Source organism: Podarcis vaucheri (assembly GCF_965113315.1).
Source record: "Podarcis vaucheri genome assembly, chromosome: 1".
Lineage (NCBI taxonomy): Eukaryota > Metazoa > Chordata > Lepidosauria > Squamata > Lacertidae > Podarcis > Podarcis vaucheri.
Window position 1 is genome coordinate 139,269,753 of NC_138759.1, and position 23,566 is coordinate 139,293,318.

At 44.5% G+C, this 23,566-nt stretch overlaps 1 protein-coding gene across 2 annotated transcripts in view; it reads right to left on the reverse strand.

Annotated features, from left to right (window-relative positions):
- Positions 1 to 1,798: 1,798 nt before the first annotated feature.
- CPS1 (carbamoyl-phosphate synthase 1) overlaps positions 1,799 to 23,566 on the reverse strand; it is a 159,965-nt gene continuing 138,197 nt past the window's right edge. For both annotated transcript variants that reach the window (XM_082228040.1, XM_082228039.1), the window contains 7 exons: positions 21,787 to 21,957; positions 20,042 to 20,116; positions 13,173 to 13,271; positions 6,804 to 6,863; positions 5,832 to 5,944; positions 4,782 to 4,911; positions 1,799 to 2,219 (listed from right to left, as the gene is read on the reverse strand). In XM_082228040.1, coding sequence (XP_082084166.1) covers positions 2,121 to 2,219; positions 4,782 to 4,911; positions 5,832 to 5,944; positions 6,804 to 6,863; positions 13,173 to 13,271; positions 20,042 to 20,116; positions 21,787 to 21,957 — 747 coding nt within the window. In that variant the 3' untranslated portion in view covers positions 1,799 to 2,120. The remainder of the gene's footprint in view (positions 2,220 to 4,781; positions 4,912 to 5,831; positions 5,945 to 6,803; positions 6,864 to 13,172; positions 13,272 to 20,041; positions 20,117 to 21,786; positions 21,958 to 23,566) is intronic.

Here is a 23,566-nt window from a genome sequence, read left to right on the forward strand (position 1 = left end):
TGGTGCCAAACATGTTGCTCTGTTTTCCTTTGGACCCCATCCATGAGGTTGAGCATGTCTTAGCATCTGGGCAGCAGCAGCAGCACCTCCCTCCCTCCTGGAGGGCTGGGCAGCTTGGAGGCCTCGAGTGCCCTGCCTGCCTAGGAAGGCGGCTGAGCGGCCGAGATTCTTGGAAAGTCTTGCTTGTTCACTTCCAGCATTTATCTATTTCCATTTGCAATTATACCCTAACGACCCTTTAGCCCAAAAGGCTATGGGAGCAGCTTACAAAAATTAGTATTAAGAAGCTCCTTGCTCACAATATGTTTTTCAAAAAGCAGACATAGCGTAAAAGGAGAAAGGATTGGGAGGGAGAAGGGGGAAAGCAAGCTCAAGCACAAGGTCTTAAAATCTACAGCCGCTCCCCGTGGTGTTTCAGGTTGTCTTGCTTTCGGTAAAGAGCAGCCCCTCTTCTGAAGCACCCCACCCCATCAGATCCAGGAGCAGGGGGAGCATCCAGGGCAGCGCCTGTCACACAATTTCCCCCTCAGGCAGCGTCCACACCCTCCAACATGCCTCAGATATATTGAGGGCTGTGTGTGCGTGTGCATGTGTACACAGACGGAGTCTTTGGGCCGGGTGAAAGAAAGCCTAGTTAGCCCCCTGCAAAGCATGCCTTTTCTTAAGAACAGAGAGCTCTTTTCTTAACACTCCCTTCAGCTACTCTTAGGGTAAGCCCAAAACACTCAAAGTAGTTGGGAGACTAACAGAGTCTTGGTCAGCTTGCAGCCTGCTTCCTATGCCACCATACGTGAGAGCAGGGCACTCTGCATATGCCCAGAGAGGCACTCTCCCCTTTCTCATATTCTAGCAGGATAAGGCTCACGGGCCTGAGTCGCTTCTTCTGCCCACTGTTGCTCTCCCCTTCCAACAGGAGACCAGCCTCTCCACAACATGCACTCAGCCCATGCTCAGAGGTACACTCCCTTTCTTCATGATCCCCCAACTCACACACTGGGCACACAAGTGAGTATTAGGCAGCAGTTGACTGTTCTCAAGCATTTATAGGATTGCTGTAATAACCAGGTAGCAGTTACAGAGACAATGATCTTGGCCTCTATTTGTGCCATTTCTTATCAGTGCAGGAGAATTAAGGGCCACTAAAAGGATGAAAGGTGGTGGGGGAGGAAGCAGAACTGGAATAAATATGCATATTGCTATTCCTCATATTCTAAAAACACTTTACTAAGGGAAAACCTCTGCCAGACGTTCTGCTAGATGTGGCTGATCTTTCCGTGTCCTGTTGTTCTGTACTGTGGTCTCTACACATTTTTGCAGCACAAGTAACAATACAACAACCATTTGTTGGTGTAATGGGACCTTCCGTGTGAAAAACCTGGCACTGTATCAGTCAGCAACGGTCCTCCCACATCTTTGCAAGTCTTCAAAGGAGACTTTCTCCCTAAGCCCTGACACAACACAGGGTTATTGTGAGGGCGTCCTGGGGTAAAACCTTCCCCGACAAATCTTTTGTCATGATAAGAGCAACTCAGGGAGGCAAGAAATCACTCCCCCCCCCCTTCTTTGGAAGGAGCCAATATTTCCCAGCAACCTATGAGGCGGAAAAATGCAAATCAGTTTGTTGGTTAAAACATATGTAATGCTGCTATATCTCATGACATTTCATATTTTTATGGCCTTTTCCGGGAAATCATTCCATCCAATGCATAATCTCTGATTCCTAGAAAGTTACCATCTGTAACATAAATGAACTTGGAGATGCTCAGATGCAACACCAAAAATTAAAACCAGACACTGATTTCATACTTTAACATGTTAATCAATTTCAGAATTCTTTGGGATTTCACCTTACCACCCAAACACAATGCAAATATACTTAGAAGTAAGTCCCACTCTATTCAATGGGATATATCTAAGGAAGCCTTCAGAAGAACGCAGTCCAAGGGTACAACCTTTACAAATATTCAGCATTTAGAATATGTGGGTACAAAAGTGTCTCCAAAGTAGAAGACAAATCTTTGACACACAGGCATTCATTGGGGTCATTATCTACAGAACTGGGCAGATGTCATCAGTCGGGAATGTCATTCCTCCTTTCAGTATCAGTGAGGGATGTTCTTCTACGCTGCTGTGTTGGCATTGAACTGTCTGTAGTGGAAGAGGCTTTTAGAGTTGAGTTTTCCAGAGTATTTGAGAGCTTCGGTGAAGAGCTTTGCCACCTGAAACCAGAAAAATCAAGGCGCTGTTTACATGTTTACAAAATATTTTTAAAGGATTAATTTAACAAAACAGGCTGCTGAGAATTAAGCTACATCTAGGCTTCATCTACAGGTTCTTTTATGCAGGTTTATCCATTTTAAAAACATCATTTAATAACTTTTTTATTGCTGATTCAAAAACACACTTCTTATAGAGATTTACAGTCCAATCACCAAGGCTGAACTGGGGGGGGGGGGCTTATTTTGCTGTAGTGATTTGCAAGCAACACATGTTAAGGGCTCAGCTCGGTTCAATCAAGTCCATACAACAACAAGACAAATTCCTGCTTCTGAAAAGGTTCAGTTGGGCAAATAAGGGAGAGTACACATCATAGGGCAGCAAGTGGAACTATACAATGCAAGCCATGTATATTTACATATTTTGGGTATTTATATCCTGCATTCTCACCTTTCAAAACTACTGTATTTTTCAATTCCCCACTCCTATCATATTTAATCATATTTTAGTTCACGTGTTATGAAAACCAACCACTCATGAGGGACAGGCTTGCATGATGGGAGAGCTCCCAAAATACCTCCATTCACTGCTGCTTGGCTCAAAGAATCATCCTTACCAGCAGGGCTGGTAATGGGTATGAAAGGCACAGGTCACTTTCGGTGCTCTCAGCATCTTATTTACTAATCTTAAATTTGGTTCTCTACATTTCTGCAGCAGTGTGCAAAATAAAAATAAATCTAAAAAGATCCTCGTGAAAATTCACATGCTTTTAGGGGCTGTTTCTGCAGTATGAGCGGCTGCAGGGGAGCAAGAGGCACGGAGGAGGGAGCGAGAGGGGAGCTTTACAAGCCCGAAAGACCTTCTCTAGCTCAGATTAAAATTACCGTATTTTTCACCCCATAAAGGTAAAGGTAAAGGTACCCCTGCCCAAACGGGCCAGTCTTGCCAGACTCTGGGGTTTGTGCGCCCATCTCACATCTATTGGCCGGGGGCCAGCGCTGTCCGGAGACACTTCCGGGTCACGTGGCCAGCGTGACAACGCTGCTCTGGCGAGCCAGAGCCGCACACGGAACGCCGTTTACCTTCCCGCTGGTAAGCGGTACCTATTTATCTACTTGCCCCCGGGGGTGCTTTCGAACTGCTAGGTTGGCAGGCGCTGGGACCGAGCAGCGGGAGCGCACCCCGCCGCGGGGATTCGAACCGCCGACCTTTCGATCGGCAAGCCCTAGGCGCTGAGGCTTTAGCCCACAGCGCCACCCGCGTCCCCTTTTCACCCCATAGGACGCACCTAATTTTTTTTGGGGGGGGAATAAAGGGGAAAAAATTATTCCCCCCCCCAGGCACGGGGCAGGCGTGGGGGAAGCCCGAGCTTCCCCCGACCCCAGCCCCCAGAACAGCCTGCTATCCGCAAGCCTAGGGAGCCGCGCCGGTCTCCCCAGGCTTGCGGAGAGGTGCGCGAAGCCTGGGCGCGCTCTTCAGCGCGCACCAGGCTTCGGAATGCAGGCAGCTCTGCGCCACCCTCCAGAGCCCCGCGCGGCTTCGTGCCAGGATCCGGAGGGTGGCGCAGAGCTGCAGGAAGCCCGGGAAAGCCTGCATTCGCCCCATAGGACACACACACATTTCCCTTTCATTTTTGGAGGGGGAAAAGTGCGTCCTATAGGGCAAAAAATATGGCAAAATCCCAGCATGGCAAATGTAGTTCCCCAAAGGAGCTCAGGAGAACATCATAGAATCATAGAATCCTAGAGTTGGAAGAGACCACAAGGGCCATCGAGTCCAACCCCCTGCCAAGCAGGAAACACCATCAGAGCACTCCTGACATATGGTTGTCAAGCCTCTGCTTAAAGACCTCCAAAGTAGGAGACTTCACCACACTCCTTGGCAGCAAATTCCACTGTCGAACAGCTCTTACTGTCAGGAAGTTCTTCCTAATGTTTAGGTGGAATCTTCTTTCTTGTAGTTTGGATCCATTGCTCCGTGTCCGCTTCTCTGGAGCAGCAGAAAACAACCTTTCTCCCTCCTCTATGTGACATCCTTTTATATATTTGAACATGGCTATCATATCACCCCTTAACATCAGAGCAACAGAGAAGGAAGTCAGGCAAAGGAGGAAGCTTCCTGCTCTCTGCTCCTGCTGTTGCTGCTACTTCTTCCACCGCCTCCCAGAACGTTCTCTTGTTCTAATCTTTACAACAGCCCCGCATATAGCAGGCTGAGTTTCAGAAACAGAGGCTTTTGCCTAAAGCTAGCTAGCAAGATTACCAAAGAGATTAGATCTGAACTAATAACCTCTGGACTGCACTAGCTTTTATGTATATGGATTTGCTGAAAACCAGCAACCCTGCTTTCATTAAAGAATTGGCCTTAGAACTGCAACAGAGACACAAGAAAGAGGCACTGCCTATGAAGTACAACACAGATGACAGGAAATGTCTTAAATCAGTGAGCTGAGTGAAGCTTAAAATAGTTGGCTTTCAAACATTAATTAGGGCTTTAAAATGGGCCTTAACCTCAGTCATGCTAAAAAACAACAACCTGATTGTGGGAAATGGTGAGCAATATACCTGCAAATTAGTGAGGAGAGAGAGACCACTGTCAACAGCTGTCCTGCGGATCACGTAATTGTCATGGACAAACTTTGTGTTGTTATTGGGAAGGTTAATTACCAAGTCTATGCTCCCATCTTTTATGAGCCTGAAATGAAAGGCACAAGATATTTGTGTAAAAATAAAAGATAACGGAGTCCAGCAAAGCAAAATAAGGTATTTCCACCGCCCTCCCTCCAATATTCCATCAGCACAAAACTTTGTACTGTGTAGGTATTTTACATCTCTAAAGCTTGGTCCAAAGGCATGAGAGCACCTTGAAGCTACCTGCCTACCATTGCGATGAAGATGTTCAAACTTAAAAGCAAACAGTGTGAGACACAAGCACAGCAGTGGGTGGAATATACGAAAGATGCATGGAGTCTTCTGGACCATATTCAGCTCCGCACAGGATTGTGCTCCTGCAGCCACTACCAGCTCAGCAGCAGCTTAAACTAAACTAATCCATATGATCAGGATGAAGTTCATATGCCTGCAAAGCCAACAGGAGCTGAAGGCGTTCAGGGTTCCTCCAGGTCTTGATCCCGCTCTCTCCATCTTAATCTTTTTTGGCTTTATACGACACAGGACCCCACACAATGGCTAGCTGTAATACATTCGTCTGGAAACAGTGCTCCTCTGTCAACTATGTGCAGTGGATAAAATAGATTTTCCTGATATGACAAATGAATTACAGCCAGGCTATATTCTAGCTTGCTCACTTGTGCTAATAACATCACATCACTCAAAACTAACACTTGTCTTCCATGAACCGGGAAACTACAAGCCGTGAGGAAGAAGAGTTGTGATGTCACAAAAATTTGCTTTTCCATGTTTATACAGTTCACACCAGTTGAACCCTGGGTTGGGTAGGCCAGTGAGCCAGCTGGACTACCGTCAGACAACAGAGGGAAGGTCAATTTCCCAGCTGAAAGTGGGACAGCAGGCCCAAAAATAACATGTCCAGAAGCCCAAGATTATTTTCTCAGATTTCCACTCCCCTTTCTGCAAATTTGCTGAAAGTCTTACTGTTGGATTGGAAGGAGTGTGGGGTCTGTGTTTTCCTGTGATGGCCACGCGACTGGAGACACGGGAATGCCGTTGGCATTGAGCCACCGAGAAGTTGCTTCTGTAGCATAAAGCTGCAAAGCAATAAAAAGACATTTGTGTTATATAATTAATAAAAAAACAGATCTTATCTCAACAGTTCTGTATGTGGCTGACTAAAATAAATAAAATGCTTCCTACTGACTTTCAGTAACATCACCGGGGGGGGGGGTAATAAACTTACTTAGGTATATGTGAACTGCAGTTTTCTCTCTTTAAATGCCCATGTTAAAAAAGAAGATTCTTGTAAGGTGATGTCACAGACCTAAGTCTGTCTGGTACAGTATATTGGACACTGACCACCGTGGGGAAACTTGGTAACTTATGCCCAGTGCCCTCTGCTTTGCATGGAGCTTAAAGAGCCAGCAGCAAGCAGGAGACTCTGGACCATCCTAAACTCGGTCTCCTCACCTGCTGGACTCATTTTCAAAAGAAATAGCGGGTCTCAAAATATTAATGAAACTGGGGTGTTACCAAGGGCATGTGTCTCCTGTTCTGTGAACTTGGTTCCCTTCTCTCTTGGTAGCATCTGGTAAACTAACCTATATGTGTCTGACAGAACCTAATTGCATTGCAAGCTTCCTACCCTGTGAATGCCAGCCACAGAAGCGCAGCAGGGGCTGAACAATGTGCAATGACACATTTTATTTTATGAGATTATTATGGGACAGAGAATTACAGGGTGTATGGCTGTTGTTGCTTTCAGCCATATGACCCCTTTACTCTTAGAAAATTAGGTCTGGTTGGCACGCACGTACTGCCAGTAAAAACTACACGACAAAGCAACACACGCAACATGCCTGTCCATACATGGTCACGTCTTAGGTTTGCTTGAACACAAGAGGTCTCAGCTTTTCATACACACACACACACACACACACACACAGACAATACCTTAAAACCTTGACTATGGAGCTGCTCTGCTTCATGGAGGAATTTAGGACGGAAGGAAGGCTGAAAGAACAATGTAGAAAGTGGGTCTCAAAGCCATGTTTTACACAGCAACACCTCCTTCCCACAGATGTGAAAGTGTTTGCAGAGTGGATATTTCACAAGATGCAGTAAAGCTCTGCTATTATAGTGGGGCATGTAATAAAGCTCTGTGTTAGTCTTGGACATCTCTCTCTTTTAAAAGTGAATGTCACTGAAAGCTATAAAGGGCATGAGCTTTCTTGCAGTTGGCAAGTTCTTGTAGATTAACAAGCTTCAAAGGCACTGTTTGCCATGGAACTGAAGTCCATATCTCGCCAATAAGTTGGATTCCCCAGAATCTTAACACAGCACACTGCCTTTGAGGGTTTTTATAGCTGGGGAGTAGGATTACTGGACTATGAAGTGTCAAATTCAGCAACTAGAGAACCAAAACTTGCAAGCAGGGCAATTTATGTGATTTGAGCACGTTTGCATGAACAGGTTTATTAACAAGCTTTGCTTAGTCACATTTTTGTGTGTGTATGTGCACAATTTAGAATTTTTAATCCTGATTTTTACCAGGAATTTGGGGAAATGGAGGAAGGCTAGTTGTGTGAGGGCAGGGGCATGAGAACAGGGACTCATCTTGAGTAAAAACCCTCTTCCAGCTCCCAGACATCAAACCTGGGCAGGATTCTCTCGACCTTCATTGCAGGGGGTTGGACTATATGACCCTTGGGTACCTTCCAACTCTAAGATACTATGATCATGAGAACTGGAAACTTGCTTTTTCTTTTAAATGAAAGTTGAAAACTAAAGGAGGCTGTAGAATGAACCCGGTCCTGAATTGGAAGCTATATAGTAGAAAAGCTTTTTGAAACAGCTATCTATAGAAAATAATATTTTCTGATGGATTTCTTCTTCATGGACTTTAGAAAGTTTCAGCCACAATGCATGAAGCCCGGTGACAACAGAAGACGAGAAATTTAGTTTGTTCTCTTCCCCAGAAGTGCGGTACAAACTTCCTGGAGGTACCAGCTCTGAACGCAACAGCCATTCTCTGGCTACCCACATGAAACACTGTTGTTTCCACTTTTGCCATGAAGCCAGCAGCGATAGACGGGCAGAGAGTGGTGGAGGAGGATGGCAAAGATGCAGGCAGAGCTGGTAATTGGATGAAATGCATGCATAGAATTGACCGCCTTCCACACCAGTCTATTCAAAATAAAATTAAGACAGGAAGGATATAATTTTACAACCTAGTTATGATTCAATGAATTCAGCTTGCAGCTTAGAGATAGCATTCCAATAAAAATATATTTGATACTGTGGAATATTTAGCATTGGCCAGTTGAAAGGCAGCAGATGTTATCATTATTAATTTTTATTTATTAATGTTTATTGAATTTATATACCTCCCTATACCCGGAGGTCTCAGGGGAGTTCACAGATGTTGTCCTTCAAGGGGAAAGTACTTTCCATGTGTTAGTCTACAGCGGCTTTTGACCAACAAAGAGTCAGGATTTCACAAAGCCGTTTGTTTTTTCAAGCTAGCGCTATGGATTCTTTGATTCTGGGAGAGGTCACACTGACTGAACAACCCTGAAGAGTCGAGCAAGGAGTTTGTGGTGGAAAAATGAGTCAAGCCATAGCTTCAAGGTCCATAGTCACTGGAAAGAACTTCATGGAAAAAACTATTTCTACTCTCTACATTAAATGGAAAATACAAATATCCAACATGACAGGCTTGGCAGCTTCCCTGCTATGGAATCGCTGTGGCTTCTGGTCAGGGGTGTTGGCTTTCACAACAGTATTATAAACTTCTATCAAACATGTACTGAACACTTGTGACACATAAAACAGGCTCTCCTCGAAAAGAAATTACAGCTGTCAGCCTTCATCTGAACTGCCCTAGATGTAGAAGCTGATTGAAAGTACCTGAGCAAGAAACCATTCGCTACTAAAAACCACGAAGTACAAGCTTGCTTATTTACAGCAAGCTATCAGGGTTCAGTTTTGAAATGGGTTTTCTCATTTCTTTCAAAATGTTTTTCACACTGTTACATAATTAGCCTTTAAAAACAGACACACGTCCTCAGATGATTTTTAAATTTTTATGGACCAATGCCAGTTCAATTCAAGCTAAAAGTAGCAGAGAATATCTCCCCTGATGCATTGGTTAAGAATTTTATTAGATTCAGAATACAAAGCAATTTTTGAGCTAGGATGAGTGTGGGATCAGGTAGGACTGAACGCTACTCTAAATAGTTCTGACGCAAGAAAGTCCTGATTCTACACTCAGAATAAATCTACACAGATTAGCCAGTAACTGCCTACATGCACACTGAACGAATCTGTTTTTCAAATCATTTAAATGTTTTTGGCGAGTCTTAAGGGCTGAACTATGTGGTACACAAGCAACAAATGTTTGGGTCTCCCAATTTAATTTTCTTCTTTTAAAAGCAGCTGTTGGAGCCCCAGATTGGATCAGAGCCGTGGCACAGAAGGAGGGAGAGGGGGCTGACCCATTTCTTCTGCGCTTCAGTCCTCAATGCAAATTCCCCCGCAGGGCTGCTAGCTCTGAAGAAGTGGTTTGGAAAGAGGCACACCACAAAGACTCTAGAGCACAAAGTGTACCTGCCACATCCCATAATATATGGTTGCGTTTTCATATTGACATTAGCACCTTTCAGCCTCTCTTCCACTTCCAGTGCTTGCATGACTGTTGAGATTCTTGCTTACATTTGCATTTCCCACCAATAAAAAAGAATAAAGGGACATTGGAAGGGCCCCAAACTTTTTTTTTTAAAGGAAAGAGGCCGCGGCACAGGGAGAAATACTGAGCCAAGCCCCATCCAACTCCTATGCCGCAGCTCTGACCCAAATTGGGGCTCCAACAGCTGCTTTCAGATAAAGAAAATTATGCTGGGAAAGGATTTATAATCAAGGCGTCTTCACCAGCCATTGTTTTAATCTAGAAAGTTGTTTTCTGGGTGCCTAATTCTGCAACAGTATAATGGTGTTCACAGCTTTGGATCCTTCTCTTTAGCACTGGACTGAGGCTACCACTCTCAAATGCATAGTTCAACGTAAGGAAATTAAATAGGACCTTTCCTTAGCATTTCAATCTATTCTGGCTTCCAGTCTTATGCAAGCTATTCTGTTTATATCCTACCTTTCATTATAGAATTCTGGACAGTACATATGTACACACACACTCACTATATTATACCTACACTTCACAGCATGTCCCCAGCAAGTTGCACTCTCCTACCAGGCGTAATTCACTGCATGTAAATGATTGCTGGGTTTTAGTTGAGAAGTTGCTAAAAGAGGTAAGCTGGAGCAGGCTAGGTTTTGGGGAAAGTTTTTTGTAGTAATACTACTTGTGCACCATGCTAGCAGCTACGGAATAACCTGTACAAGTGAACACCGGCCAGCTATTCTAAAAACCCATCACAATGGAAGGACGGTTCCTGGGAAACACATAGCAGGATGGTGCCCGTCATGTGCTCAGAGCATGCATGCTGGAGGGAGGGGACAGGAGCAGTTGCTCAGTTCCATGTGTGAGCAGTTCACAGGTAGGATTGCATAGTCATTGTGAATGTTAACATGTTAAGTGTATTTAAGGACCAGGTGCTTAGTCTGCACTGCTCTTCCCTCCAGAGGAATGCAGGAGTCCAAAGGCCACTGTGAACATCCCACCACTCAGGGAAGAGAGACAGCACTAAGACCAAGTGCCCTCGTGAATTCACACACACTCAGAATATGCACAGCCTCATGCAGGAGATTGCCAAAAAATTGGTCTCTGTTATCTGGACCTAAAAATAAAGCACTCCTTGAATGCTCTCAGCATTTTGTGACGCTCAGCATTTCTGCACCACAGCTGTAAGACAGATGCGCTTCTTCCCACAAGCATTACTAAATAGCCCAATCAGGAAAGGGAATTAAAAGAGCCATTCATCTAATGTTGTTTAATAGAAAATGCAAGGTTCCAGCCAAAAATCACTTCATTAGCATTGTCGGTCTCTTTCCCCCACCCCAACCTCAAAACCATCAAAATGGAATCATCAGAACCTTCTGGTGCAAATCAGCATCATTATTGTCATTTTATGATACATACTGATGCCCCTGACCACTTCGGTTCAATAATTCAAGGGCACTATTTGTATTGAACGCAACTGAATTTGCAAGCATATTGGGAAGTGGGGAGGGGCAGCCTGGTGGGTTTGCCCTGAAGCCACCACTGTGCCTGACCCAGCAAAGGAAGACCTGGGGAGCGTTTCCCACCCAGGCTGCTCTTGAGGAGGAGGCTCTCGGAGGGTCCACGTGGCCTGGGCTAAGTTGTTTTCCAACACTGGCACCTTGGGGTGAAGGGCTGTAAATAAATAAATCACCACAAGATTTACAACAGCTGAACTACTGCTCTTTGGGATGTGTTCAAGAAGGAGACTGAGAGGGGAGCAAGGAAACAGCATGGCCAATAACAGGGCTGAACAAGCTGTTCCATACTATTCCTGCCATCGACGTGGCTGCAGTAACAGGAGTAGGCTATGCCAGACAAGGTAGAGACCCTGAGGCAGCTTCCTTTATCCACTTCCATCAAGGTAGCTTCTGATGAGTCAACGAGACTCCCTATTCCACGCCCGTCCACCCACCTAATGCATCAGGCAATTCACAGTGGGAGCCCATTGGTACCTCTCATCCTGGCATTTGCACACCCTCCCCATGCCCAATAAGCCAATCTAAAATAGCCTCAGAGGAAGAAAAGTGCCACAGATCTGTTTAGTTCATTCACAGCCCTTGAGAGCAGGCAGTGTCTAAAAGTCTTCTCAAAGGGACATAGAGCTTCAGTAATCAGAACCTTTTGTTCTGCTTATAGTGTTCCATGTCTTAGTGGTGTTGTAGCTTTCCATTCATTCAGCCTTTATTGGCACAATGGGTGTTGTAGCTGATAGGGTGCTTGGTCTTCTGCCAGCTAATAAGGTGCTCTGTTTCTTGTAAATTCTACTGAACATCCCATTTCCCTTCTAAATTATGCCTGGATTATTTTACTTTAAGAAGAAACAGTTTGCATCTTTATTCAAATTGGATTTCCTCCCTTTTCTTGAGGTTTCCAGGCCCACAGACACATAAAAACACCCCTGTCACTGAGCAATTAATCCAAGAGGGAAAGATGCATGAAAAAGAAAATCAGCGAGTTAATAAATGAAGTTGACATTTTATTTCCACTTCCCATGACCTGGTGACTCTTTAAGACCTACAGTTTCAGCACAGAAAACATATGCAGTGCTCATTAATCACTAGCCAGGGATTTTCCAAAAGGGCATGCAGTTTGACTGAGCATCTACTTACAGGTCAAGTATTGCACCTTCACAATGATTTATATACCGCTGTCTTATTGGGATAGCATCATCTGCTCAGCAGAGCACACTACAGCATATGGCACAGCCCTACAGTTTGTAGGGATATCAATATCTACCCCACTCTAAAGTGCTAAACAGCGAAGAACAGAGACACAAAGCCAGAACTATTTTTGCCCCAAGAACATACCCGTTTGTATCAAAGCTGGCAGTAGAATTCATTTTCCATGTGTAATAGTAGCTTAGTGGTGTCAATTCTCTTCAAGGCACCCCCCGCTGCCATGACAGTATTGCCCCCCCCCCCAGCATGGCAATTCTTGTCTAATACCTGCTTTCTGAGGTTGAAACTGGTGGGCCCAATTCCCACACCCGGTCTCAGCAACCGTAATAATCATTCACAGCCTGGAAAGTCGGTATTGTTTTTAATTATTTTCTTATTGACTTTATGCAGGGCGTAAGCTTATTACAAGCACAGCGGGGGAATTGCAAAAGGCCATCAATTGTTTTTTTATGAGACCCCAAGCATTTTCTAATCTCAGATGTAGTGACTGATCATTTGGGGAACAGACACACAGGCCTTGTGGAGATTTATGAACGTATCACACTTCTGTGTCTCCTGCTTGTAATTACCCCGAGGCAGTTAAGGAGCATTGCATGAGGAGGGGGTGGCGGGGAGGGAAGTCTCCTTGAATTTATTTCTTTATTTTTGGTTGGGCTCCTTTTATTGTCCTGAAACGAAGGCCTGATTTAGAACTTCAAATGCAGCAAAGGAGTGAACTCAACGTAGCGCTATGCCAAGATCCACCAGGACAAGTATTGGGGCAGGAGAGGTGGGGGGGAGCAAGCGCAAGTCCCTTGGCAGGGCTTCCACGTCCATTTGAATTGTGCAACCTGAATTCTCCAGCATGTAACTGAACACCAGAAAATAGCAACAGTCTAGAAATGACCTTGGAGAGCTCCCATGCCTTTTCTGCAGTATCAAACTCACCTGGATTCCAAGCAGAATTCCCTTCTGTGGCAGCTTAAACCCAGTAGACAGCATCGCTTTAAGGAAGGCAGAATGGATATTCTCCCCAAAGCAGGCCACCTAGACAGTGGAAAGGTTAGAGGGGAGGAAGGAAAGTGAAAAGAGGATTCCTGCTGGATTACGGACAAAATGAGTATCCATTTGAAGAAAAGGGAAGAAATGTTCTTCTCCTAGGAATCCTAGCCTCCCCTCCTTCAACAGTTCTTCCTCTCTTTGTCAGGAGCCAGCAGGGAAATGGCAGATCAGCACAGACAAATCTTATATTTTAATTAAGCAATAATGAAGGAATAAGCAATGCTTTACTCTCAAATAGCACACCATGGAGCAACATAAATGGATCCTGCTATGAATTATGTGGATGCCAAACACAGCTTCTGGTTCACACAGTATGCATGTGTTCTGCAAAATGTTCATAATACTTAATGCTTAAATAACAGCAAGGGTTATAAACGCTACCCTGGGCCCATCAATGAATGCTACAGCTTGCAGTGGAAATGCACAGTTGCTTAGCATGAGTTTCTAGGCATTTCCTGAGGATTTGTGAAACCAGAGTATTTAAGTACACAGATTTTGACTGGAACACAGCAAGGAACATCTGGATACTATATAGTTTTGCAGGCCATTTCTTAGAGGTTGTTAAAACATGGGATAAGGATTAGTCTGCCAGATTAAGGTAGCACAGGGCTGGTGCTAAGAACTAGGACCATACAGGTCCCAGAGGGCGGTGAATGTAGAATGGATAGTTGCTGGACAAAACAAAGGTCGAGGGGTATGGCTTTTCCCTTCAAACCTGCACTGATGAAAGCACCAGCTGCTTACCAGGGAGCAACAAAAGGTAAAGCGGTCCCCTTTAAGGCCAGATTTTAATGTCTCAGAGACCTCCTAGGTGTCATCATGAGTAAGCATTTCTCCAACTTGTTTGGCATTTCTTCTCTGTTTGGCAACACTTCTATCCAGACGACTGCCTGCTTCCCTTCCTCGAGTGCTGCTCAGGACTTCCCAGCAGTGGGAGACTCAAGTCCTTTACAGGAGAGACATGTGGGCCCTCACAATGTCTCTGTCATGAGGTGTTCTGGCTGTGAGCCCTGGAAGACCTGCTCCCTGCCTTGCAGGCCTTCCCCCCCCCCCCGGCCTGAGAGGGCGAGACTCCAGCTGCAAAAGCTGTGGCTGCTGAAAAGGCTTGAGGCAGCCCCAGAATTCTGGGTTCAGGGGGGACCTAACTGGTGACGAGGACGGGATCGATGGACATCAGAGCACAGCCAGATGCGGCCACCCTCTGAGCTGAGCTGAATCACGGAGCTGAAACACTGAGCGAAATCACGGAGCAGAACCAATTCAGAGCTAACCCTTCTGGCTAGAGCACGGTGTTCCATCCATCGCCTCCACGTCGGCATCGGAACCATGGCTTCACTTGTGCCTCTACCGCCGTTTGTGCCAGCCTCTGAATCATGGGACTCCTACCTCGCTCGGTTTGACTGCTACCTCCAAGCAAATGAGCTGACAAGAGGGTCTGTAGAGCAGAAGTGGGGCCTCTTCCTCAGCCTTTGTGGCCCCGAAGTGTTCGCGATGGCCCCGAGCATTGGTTGCGCCTCTAGCAGTCCAGGCAGAGCCGTGGGACACGATTCAAGAGAAGCTACGCAACCACTACGCGCCAAAGCCGTCCAAGATTGCTGCCCGCCATGTGTTCTACCACCGGAACCAGGCAGAGGGGGAGTCAATTAACAACTACACCACTGCCCTCCAACAGGCTGCAATGCACTGCGAGTTCTGAGACTTAGACGATGCCCTGGTGGATCAAATCGTCTGTGGGGTCCGGAACATCCGTCTGCAACGGCATCTCCTCGCCAGGCCAGACCTCACGGTGCAGAAAGCCATTGAGGAGGCCGCGGCCACAGAAGCTGCTGAACTCTCCGCCCAGGGAATCCGCAAGGCCATTAGCCCGTATTTAAAAGACTATGTTCACTGGACAAACTGCACATGTAAAGCTGTATGGTGAATAGGGTCAATTAATATGCTTATGTGCCTTACTGAAACCAATAAGGGTATTGCTGTATGTAATGGAACCACTATGATTGTAACTAATGCCTTATCTCGGTGGGGAGGGGTGTTATGTATTGAAGTTCTCACCCTGCCCACCAGGAGTATCGTGTAGATAGTTTTCACTCAGGTCCACGTCAGTTACTTTAGGCGGGAAACCCTGGGTTGTTGTTGCTACAATCAGGCTGGCTGAGCTGTTTGCTGTTCAGTTCTGTTCCAGCGTACAAATAAAGAGCTGCTCTGGAGAAATCGCTGCTTTGTCTGCTATGTCTACCCACTATTCAACACCTATGGCCCCCGGTATCAGTATCAGTTTGGGGAGAGGCACAAAATGTGGGGTTTGTGGCACAAAATGAACATAAAACTTTGGCATCTGTTTGAAGGAGATTGGACAAAGTTGGATTTTGGGGTGCCAGCTTGTAACCCCGGGCTGAGTATCAATTACTTAGTTTGGGGGGCAGCACAAAACACAAGCTTTGTGGCATAAACAGCACAAAACAAGCACACAACTTTGGCATTAGTTTGGAGAGGATCCAAAATTTGGGGTTGCACATCATCAAGCTCCAGGTCACCAAGCCTCAGCTTCCGCCGCCATGAGCCACCATTGGCAAGATTGGCAGCAACAGCAGCAGATGCGTTCTAAGCTTATGATAATAATTATACTCTTCTTAATTACACTGTTTTAAATGTGCATTTTCTATTTTTCTTAAGTAATGCTTTATTTTTGTAATGTTTTATATATATAGTGAGAGAGACAGTGTATATGTGTGTTAATGTTGCTTTTGTAATGTTTTATATATATAGTGAGAGAGACAGTGTGCATGTGTGTTAATGTTGCTTCGTTAAGTATGCATTCTGAAGTTGACCGCCTTCATAATCTTTTGTTTTGAAATCTTTAAGATAATATTTTAGTTTCCTGTTAATTATTTTGCTTTGAAGGTATGCTTTACATCTGACTTTATTCTGGATTGTTTCATTTGATTTTTTTAAAAACTCAAACCACTTTGAGTTTATTTCTTTGAAATATATAGCAGTACAGAAATGGAATGAATAATAATAATAATAATATTTACAAATACAGATGCTGAAGCAATAGTACGGGGTAGAGCAGAAGCAACACAGGAAATACTAAGTTCAGGATTTCAAACAAAGGAACAAACAATGGAGCAAAGGCTTCTCCTAAGGAATGATGTTTGCAAACATGCTTGCCAGTTTCCCCCTCACATGCACATTCGCTTTCTCTCCCAGGCTCCACCAAGGCAAAATAATTCCACCTTGGACAGGACTTCAATTCAAAGTGATAAAAATGAGCTTAATGGCCCATTAGTAAACCATTAATCTGTCACTCACTATCAGCTAGTAGGGTATGCAAAACCCCAAAGAGGCAGATCAACATGGATGTAACAATATTATGAGCCTGAATATAATTAACCCTAACAATTGCATTCTCTTCTACCCATCATTCTAGATAGCAATAGCTAAACTGTGCACATGGGGAAAGGAAACATCATCTCAAAAGTGTTAGGGTTCTTTTACTGGCAATCATATCAGCGGTTGGAAATTCAAATTTAAATCAAAATTTATTCCACATACTTCGCTATATAGTGACAGCATAGTCACATGGACAGTAAGTTCTGTGTGTATTTTAAATGCATTTGGAGAATAAGTGGCTGTTTTGCCATTAGAGTTATGACCCTCCATTCACTGGTAAGAAAGACCTTCTCTACTCGTCTGTTTTATGGCAATTGTGAATATGGATCTTTCAAAGTCATAAAAGTTAATAATCTCTCATTTATGACTAAAATATTCTCTCTCTCCATCTAACATGCAGAAAACCAATCCTCACCCCTTGGCTAAACTACTGTTCTTTTTTTGTTTCTCAAGATGTCAACTCCTTTCAGAAAGTTAGAAGGACAGTCAGACTATTTCAGCCAATTTGCTGCAGTTAAGGATTGGACTACAATTGGAAGAGCAGAATAATATATTTTTTAAAATCTCTGAAATGAGCAGAATCGACAATATTCCAGTAATATATTTGCAATACTCTGCATGAAATATACCCTATAGATACTATATATCAAAATTGAACACTTATGATCCTATTCATCATATTTGTTTTGTAATTATTGGGAGTAAATCCATTGCATTCATCAGGACTTGCTCCTGAGTTATAGAATAGGGCTGCATATGTCCCAGATTAATTTGAGGTGCTTGTGCATACAAATGTTTAGGATCACAAAGGTCTACATGGAGCCCCTTCATTTCCATTTAAAATACAATTCTCCTTTATTTTTAACACCTCAGCAGTGCCTTGAGGTCCCCTTGCCTCATCTCCTACTCATACCCATGGGAGGCTTCACTGTGTGGGTAACATGAAAGTGGGTAAAATGGAAACTCTCCCTCTTGAGCCTCTGGGTCTGTGAGCTCACATGCATACAAGCACATAACCTTTCACCCACATCTGCAATCTTGTTCCCCTCTGAAGATTCCAATTTTACACACCACAACCTCAAGTAGAATTTGTGACTCCATGATCTAGTTCAGATTCTGGCATTGCAGGGAGTTGGACCAGAAGTCCCTGGGGGTCCCTTCCAACTCCACAATTCCAAGATTCTATAGGAACCAAAGGTGTAATCGGATGGACAACCAAATGTTGATGCTGTCTAGCCACTCCATTGCTTTAATGCAAGGCATATGTGGATACACATTTGGGTAAATAATGATTCTTCTTCACCCCCACCCAACTACCTTGGACAAGGGCAGCCAGGTTTCCCCCTCTGAATTGCCTTGCAAAAGGATGCACACATCTAGCCACTTTCAGCTTTTTCCCCAATGGAAAATGAAACTGCAGTTTCCAGGTCAGTTTCTGAACCTGTTGAGATTACTGCAGCGTCCCTAGATGGGTCAAATTTATAATCTCCACTTCTGGGTGACCCGATAATTTGGTCATCCTAGGAAGCCAGGGGGGAAGCGACTGCTAGCGCTGGCCAGGATTGCACCCTTTGCAGTTCTGGTATACAGAAAGGTTACTAGTGTTGCCCAAGGAGGAGGCTGGCCAAGCATGGCTCAAGCAATGCATACTTAAAGGGAAAGGGACCCCTGACCACTAGGTCCAGTCGTGGCCAACTCTGGGGTTGCGGCGCTCATCTCGCTTTATGGGCCGAGGGAGCCGGCGTACAGCTTCCAGGCCATGTGGCCAGCAGGGCTAAGCCGCTTCTGGCAAACCAGAGCAGCACACGGAAACGCTGTTTACCTTCCCGCCAGAGAGGTACCTATTTATCTACTTGCACTTTGACGTGCTTTCGAACTGCCAGGTTGGCAGGAGATGGGACCGAGCAATAGGAGCTCACCCCGTCGTGGGGATTCGAACCGCCAACCTTCTGATCGGCAAGCCCTAGGCTCTGTGGTTTAACCCACAGCGCCACCCGCATCCCTCTAATGCATACTTAGTGCTATAGAATAAAAACCTTAAGGCACCTAACAAAAGAACCCATAATAAAGGAACACGCAGTGGATTCCTTCCTCTCCTGGGATATGCTAATTAGAGTGAAGCTATGGAAACGATCCAGAAACGGTATTATATCTGCAACCATTCAGGGTTCGAAGAGTCCTACCTGTAGTTCTTTTTCTGCATTACACATCATGATGGTAACCAAAGCAACCATAAAAATATCACCCCAGGTATGTTACCCTGACGTAACTTCACAGTTCCAAAAAAGACAAAATATTCCTGTTTTGAAGTCTAGTATTGTTTCTGTGACGCTGCATTAATGAGGATTTTGAAGGTGGTATATATTTGTCTGTCAGGAGCTGGCTAGGTATTTCATAAAATGTACTCTCTATCACTCTGGAATATTTACCAGAACCTGACAGCTCTCTGTGAGGAAAAACAAACAGGGAGTTCAGGCCTTTGCAATGATCATCGCAAATAGATAGGACTCAGACACAAATGAAGAGGGACATCCAGTGGTCAAAAAAAGTTATTTTCTGCAGATAATCAGTTTGGTTAAGAAAGGTTAGATGTATTTGCACTGGGTGGGGGGAAATGGCTTCCAAGGTCTACATTGCTTGTCCCCCCTACCCTATCCCGAAGACACCTAGCAATTTAAGTACAGGTAACTCACAACTTATGTGCATTAAACTTTTATGCATTCAGCTCTACATGCTTCGCAAACCTTTTAAACAAAAAACAAAGCAAAAATTAAAAAGGAGGCAGGCATTGGGGGGGCCTTGGCAACCCCACCTGCCATTGCACCCTATGTGTTTTGACTACAGTATATGCAATTTTGGCTTTATGTGCTCTCCTCAGAATAGAACCCCACATAAGCTGAGAGTCACCTGTACAATAAAGATACCTTTAGTGAGGTGTCTTTTAAAAATGACCTACTCTCCAGTAAGAATCAGATTGTGGAAGCGCTGACTCAAGAGGGATCCTGGCCACTAGAGTGAGTCAGCTGCCTTAAATGAACAACAGCTGAGGAGCTAGAAGGAGAGACTGCAATCTGAAGTCATATTTGAAGTAGAACTGTACAGTGGTACGTTGGTTTACGAATTTAATCCGTTCCGGAGGTCCATTCTTAAACTGAAGCCATTCTTAAACCGAAGTGCGCTTTCCCTAAGGAGGCCTCCTGCTGCCGGTGCCCATCTGTTCTTAGACCGAGGTAAAGTTCGCAAACCGGGACACTACTTCCAGGTTTGCAGAGTTCATAAACCGAATAGTTCGTAAACAGGGCTGTTCTTAAACCGAGGTACCACTGTATTGACATTATGAGATAACATCTAAAAATTAGTACCTCCCCGGTGGATGCCATTTCACATCGGAGAATAGGGTCAACATCTCTCAGACGGGGCCAGGAGAACATTGGAGCCTAAAAAAAGAGAAAGAGAATAAATTGATGCTCCACTAAAATTGTGACATCAGCCCTCGCCCAACTTGTTACAGTGAGAGGTACGGAATTAAGTGCTCAAGAATTACGCTTGCGGCAGAAATAGTAATGATTTTTCTAAGGCTTGCACATGCTGTGACCCAACAACCCAAGCGCAGCCCATGGGTGTTCCAGTGTGGCCAGCCAGGTGCTTGACCACTCTGCCACCCCAGCAAAAACATGGGGAAGAAACGCATGTACTCTGGCAGACTACGGTTCATATTTCCTTGGTCTGCATTTATACTGGTAAGTTGTAAATTTTGGAGACCTGTTCTTGGAGACTATTCATATTATGTGTACATGCTTAAAACATTTAGTACCATGTGGGTTGTTCAATGTGGGAAGAAATTAAATGTCATGTACTTCTATAACCCTAGGCTGAACTATGGTATCTGAAAATATTTCTCATGTAAGTTATGTAATAAATATTTAAGCCTAAGGGTAAAATTGCTCTAGTTGCAGAGAGCAAGTGTGCCATGTTATGGCATCTAGGAACCCCTTCTGCCGATCTTAGCACCTAAAGGGGTCTACGGGAAGGAGTATTGGGGGCCTGAGTCATTTAGGGCTTTAAACACTGAGCACTTTGAAGGGAGCCCAGAAATGAACTGGCAGCCATGAGGCTGTTTTAAAATAGGAGTTATATGGACTCTGAAGTGAACAGCAGCCAGTAACCTGGCTGCTGCACTTTGGACCACCTGAAGTTTATGAGTCATCTTCAAGGACAGCCAGGGACCCTCCTCTATTCACCAAGACATTTATACAAATACCCACAATTTTTCTTGCAACCTCATTCCCCTAAACTTGTCCAGTTATCCTTCTTTAGTGACAGGGTGGAAAACAGAGATGGACGGGGACAGACAATCCAACCCAGAGAAGCGGTTGTGATGGGTCCTCCTGTCTTGTGGCTGTGAGAGAGGCGCAGGGAAGCCTCCCCCTCTTTGGCTTTTGACAAGTTTGGCTTGTGGCCAGATGTTTTGGGCTACCTTTTTAAATGGGAGAGCAAAAGTTCAAAAGAAGACAGTATCAGGGTGTTGGTCTGGGGCACTTCAGGAGAAGGTAAAACTAATTAATAATAATGTGCTTAATATTTAAAAGGTTCTGTCAATCCCAAAGTGCCTGTTGAGATACTTCTAATTATTTCTGACATTTTAATAATCATACATGCCATAGGCACATAAAAGCATTTTGTTGCCTCCTAGATAGACAAATCCTGTGGTTGTGACTTCCATACAAATAACTAAAGCAAAACACAGATATACAACAAAGCTTCTTTTGGGGTGGGAATAACCAGAGAGAAAGGGTCCCAAACTATGAAATCCAGGGCTAACAGCTTCTAGATACAGCAGCGTCACCTGTCTCCTTTTGGTTAAGCACGCCAGCTGCCTCTGCATACAATAACGCTGCCAATATGCAAGAGTCATCCACTTTTGATGTTTCTAGTTTTTAATTCCAACCTTTACCCCCCCCTTTTTGCCCATTGCATTCTCATCAAAAAGTGGGGATATTTAACCCATTTCTCTTACCAATATAACTCCTTTCCCCCCTTATCCATCAAATGAATGGGCAATCAGAGCTGAACATATCACATGAAGCCTTAACTGCTTCAGGCTTACCTTAATGCCCACGTAGTCTGAAGGAATCATGGGGTTTGGCAGTGCAGGAAGGGTGGCCTCATGGACTTGCTCCCCAGTCATCACTTTAGTGGCCACATCAATGAAATCAAGACCAAGAGATTTGGACACAAATGGGAAAGAGCGTGAAGCTCGCAGGTTGCACTCTATCACCTGAGGATGAGGCAGGGAAAGCACCTTTAAACCCCGCACCCTCATTGTGAGGAAAGACAAATGCCTTCCTTGTAGTGTTAGTCACTGGCAACACTCAAAACGTTTCTGGAAGTTAGACCTCAATTTCCCACCATCTGAGAGTGAATAGAAATGACCACCTGCTATACTCAAAGCAGATGTAGGCAATAGCAAGAGGAAAGGCCTAGTAGATTCTCAACACTTTCTGAGATCACATATTTTAAAGTCAGACAACCTGTATCCCCAAATGGTTAACCATTTCCTTCAGTTCATGTTTTGCAGGATGAGCAACATTTCCCATAACTGAACACTGCAGGCCCATAAAGCTAAATCGTCTTATTCTGTGGGCTCTTTCAGGGGGAGCCACAAGAGAAGTGTATGTAAGAGTCAAGGGGGCAAGTGTGGCACATTTAAGAGTGACAGGACACTACCAATGGGCAATAACGATACAGGAGGGATTGCGAAGGGGAAACAAAGGATCTGTGGACAGGAAAGAATTAGACTGAAACCATAAGGGGATTGTTTCACGATACGTTGGGCCTCATCACTTTCCCCCCTGAATTCCCAGCTCACATCAGAGAAGCAGGATAGGCTTTCATGAGAGTAGCTATGCTCCTTTATTGTAAGTATATGAAAGAAAGTTGCACACAGGCTTAAAAACAGTGTGCTGTATTACAGCACATGCACAAAGAAAAAGGTGCCATGCTCCTACTGTTATAAGGAGAGAAGGGGACTCTTTTTTTAACCTTGTAGGATTTGGGGCCATCCATAGTGTGAGTCTTTGAGGAGCACAAACAGAGGCTGAATTGCCCTTCTAGCCTTCAGAGAAGACTTTGATAATAATTGTTTGGACTGGGAGAGGGGACAAACAATAAATTTAAAAAATGTATATAGCAGCTTCAGCGGCCCCTGTAGAAGATCAGGAGAGAACATTTGATCTTCTCCCAACTCAAGTCCCTTCCCCACAATGCTGTCTCCACTGGCCTCAAATGAGTTTTCCCTCCTGGTGCAAATAGTAGCTTCCTGAAGGAGGGAGGGTTTTCAACAATGGACCAAGAAGGAAAGGGTTAAACTCCCACTCCCACCTCCTGCATTCCAAATATTGCTCTCCATCCCCCACTGCCACCTGCAATTAATATTTTTTTAAGCTGTCTATGCTAATTGCATTCATGCAATTAATGTCTTTCTTAGTTTGGTCGTGAAGTGCTGCAATAGCTGGGCCTGAGGGCTAGGAGTAAGTTTAGGCACTAGATTTTTTCCACATGGGGGTGAGAGCTCTATGAAAATGTCGCCCTTTCAGTAAAACTGCTTTGAAGGCACACTATCTTCCTATGTTTTCTTCTATCCCTCTGCCTTCCGCTTTGCTCTCTAGCTATCCATAATGACAGTAGAAAGCAAAATAGGTATGTATTGTAGAGTCAAACTTGTGCTGTGCTAATAGGATGAGTCTCGTATAACATTCTTACCAATCTTATTTAGTGCTGATCTGATTTAAGCCCAGTACTGAGCTAACACACTTGCTGACAGACGGCAATTCTACAGAGCTTGCTTTATCCTCAAATTACTGCATTGTGTGGGCAGACAGAGTTCT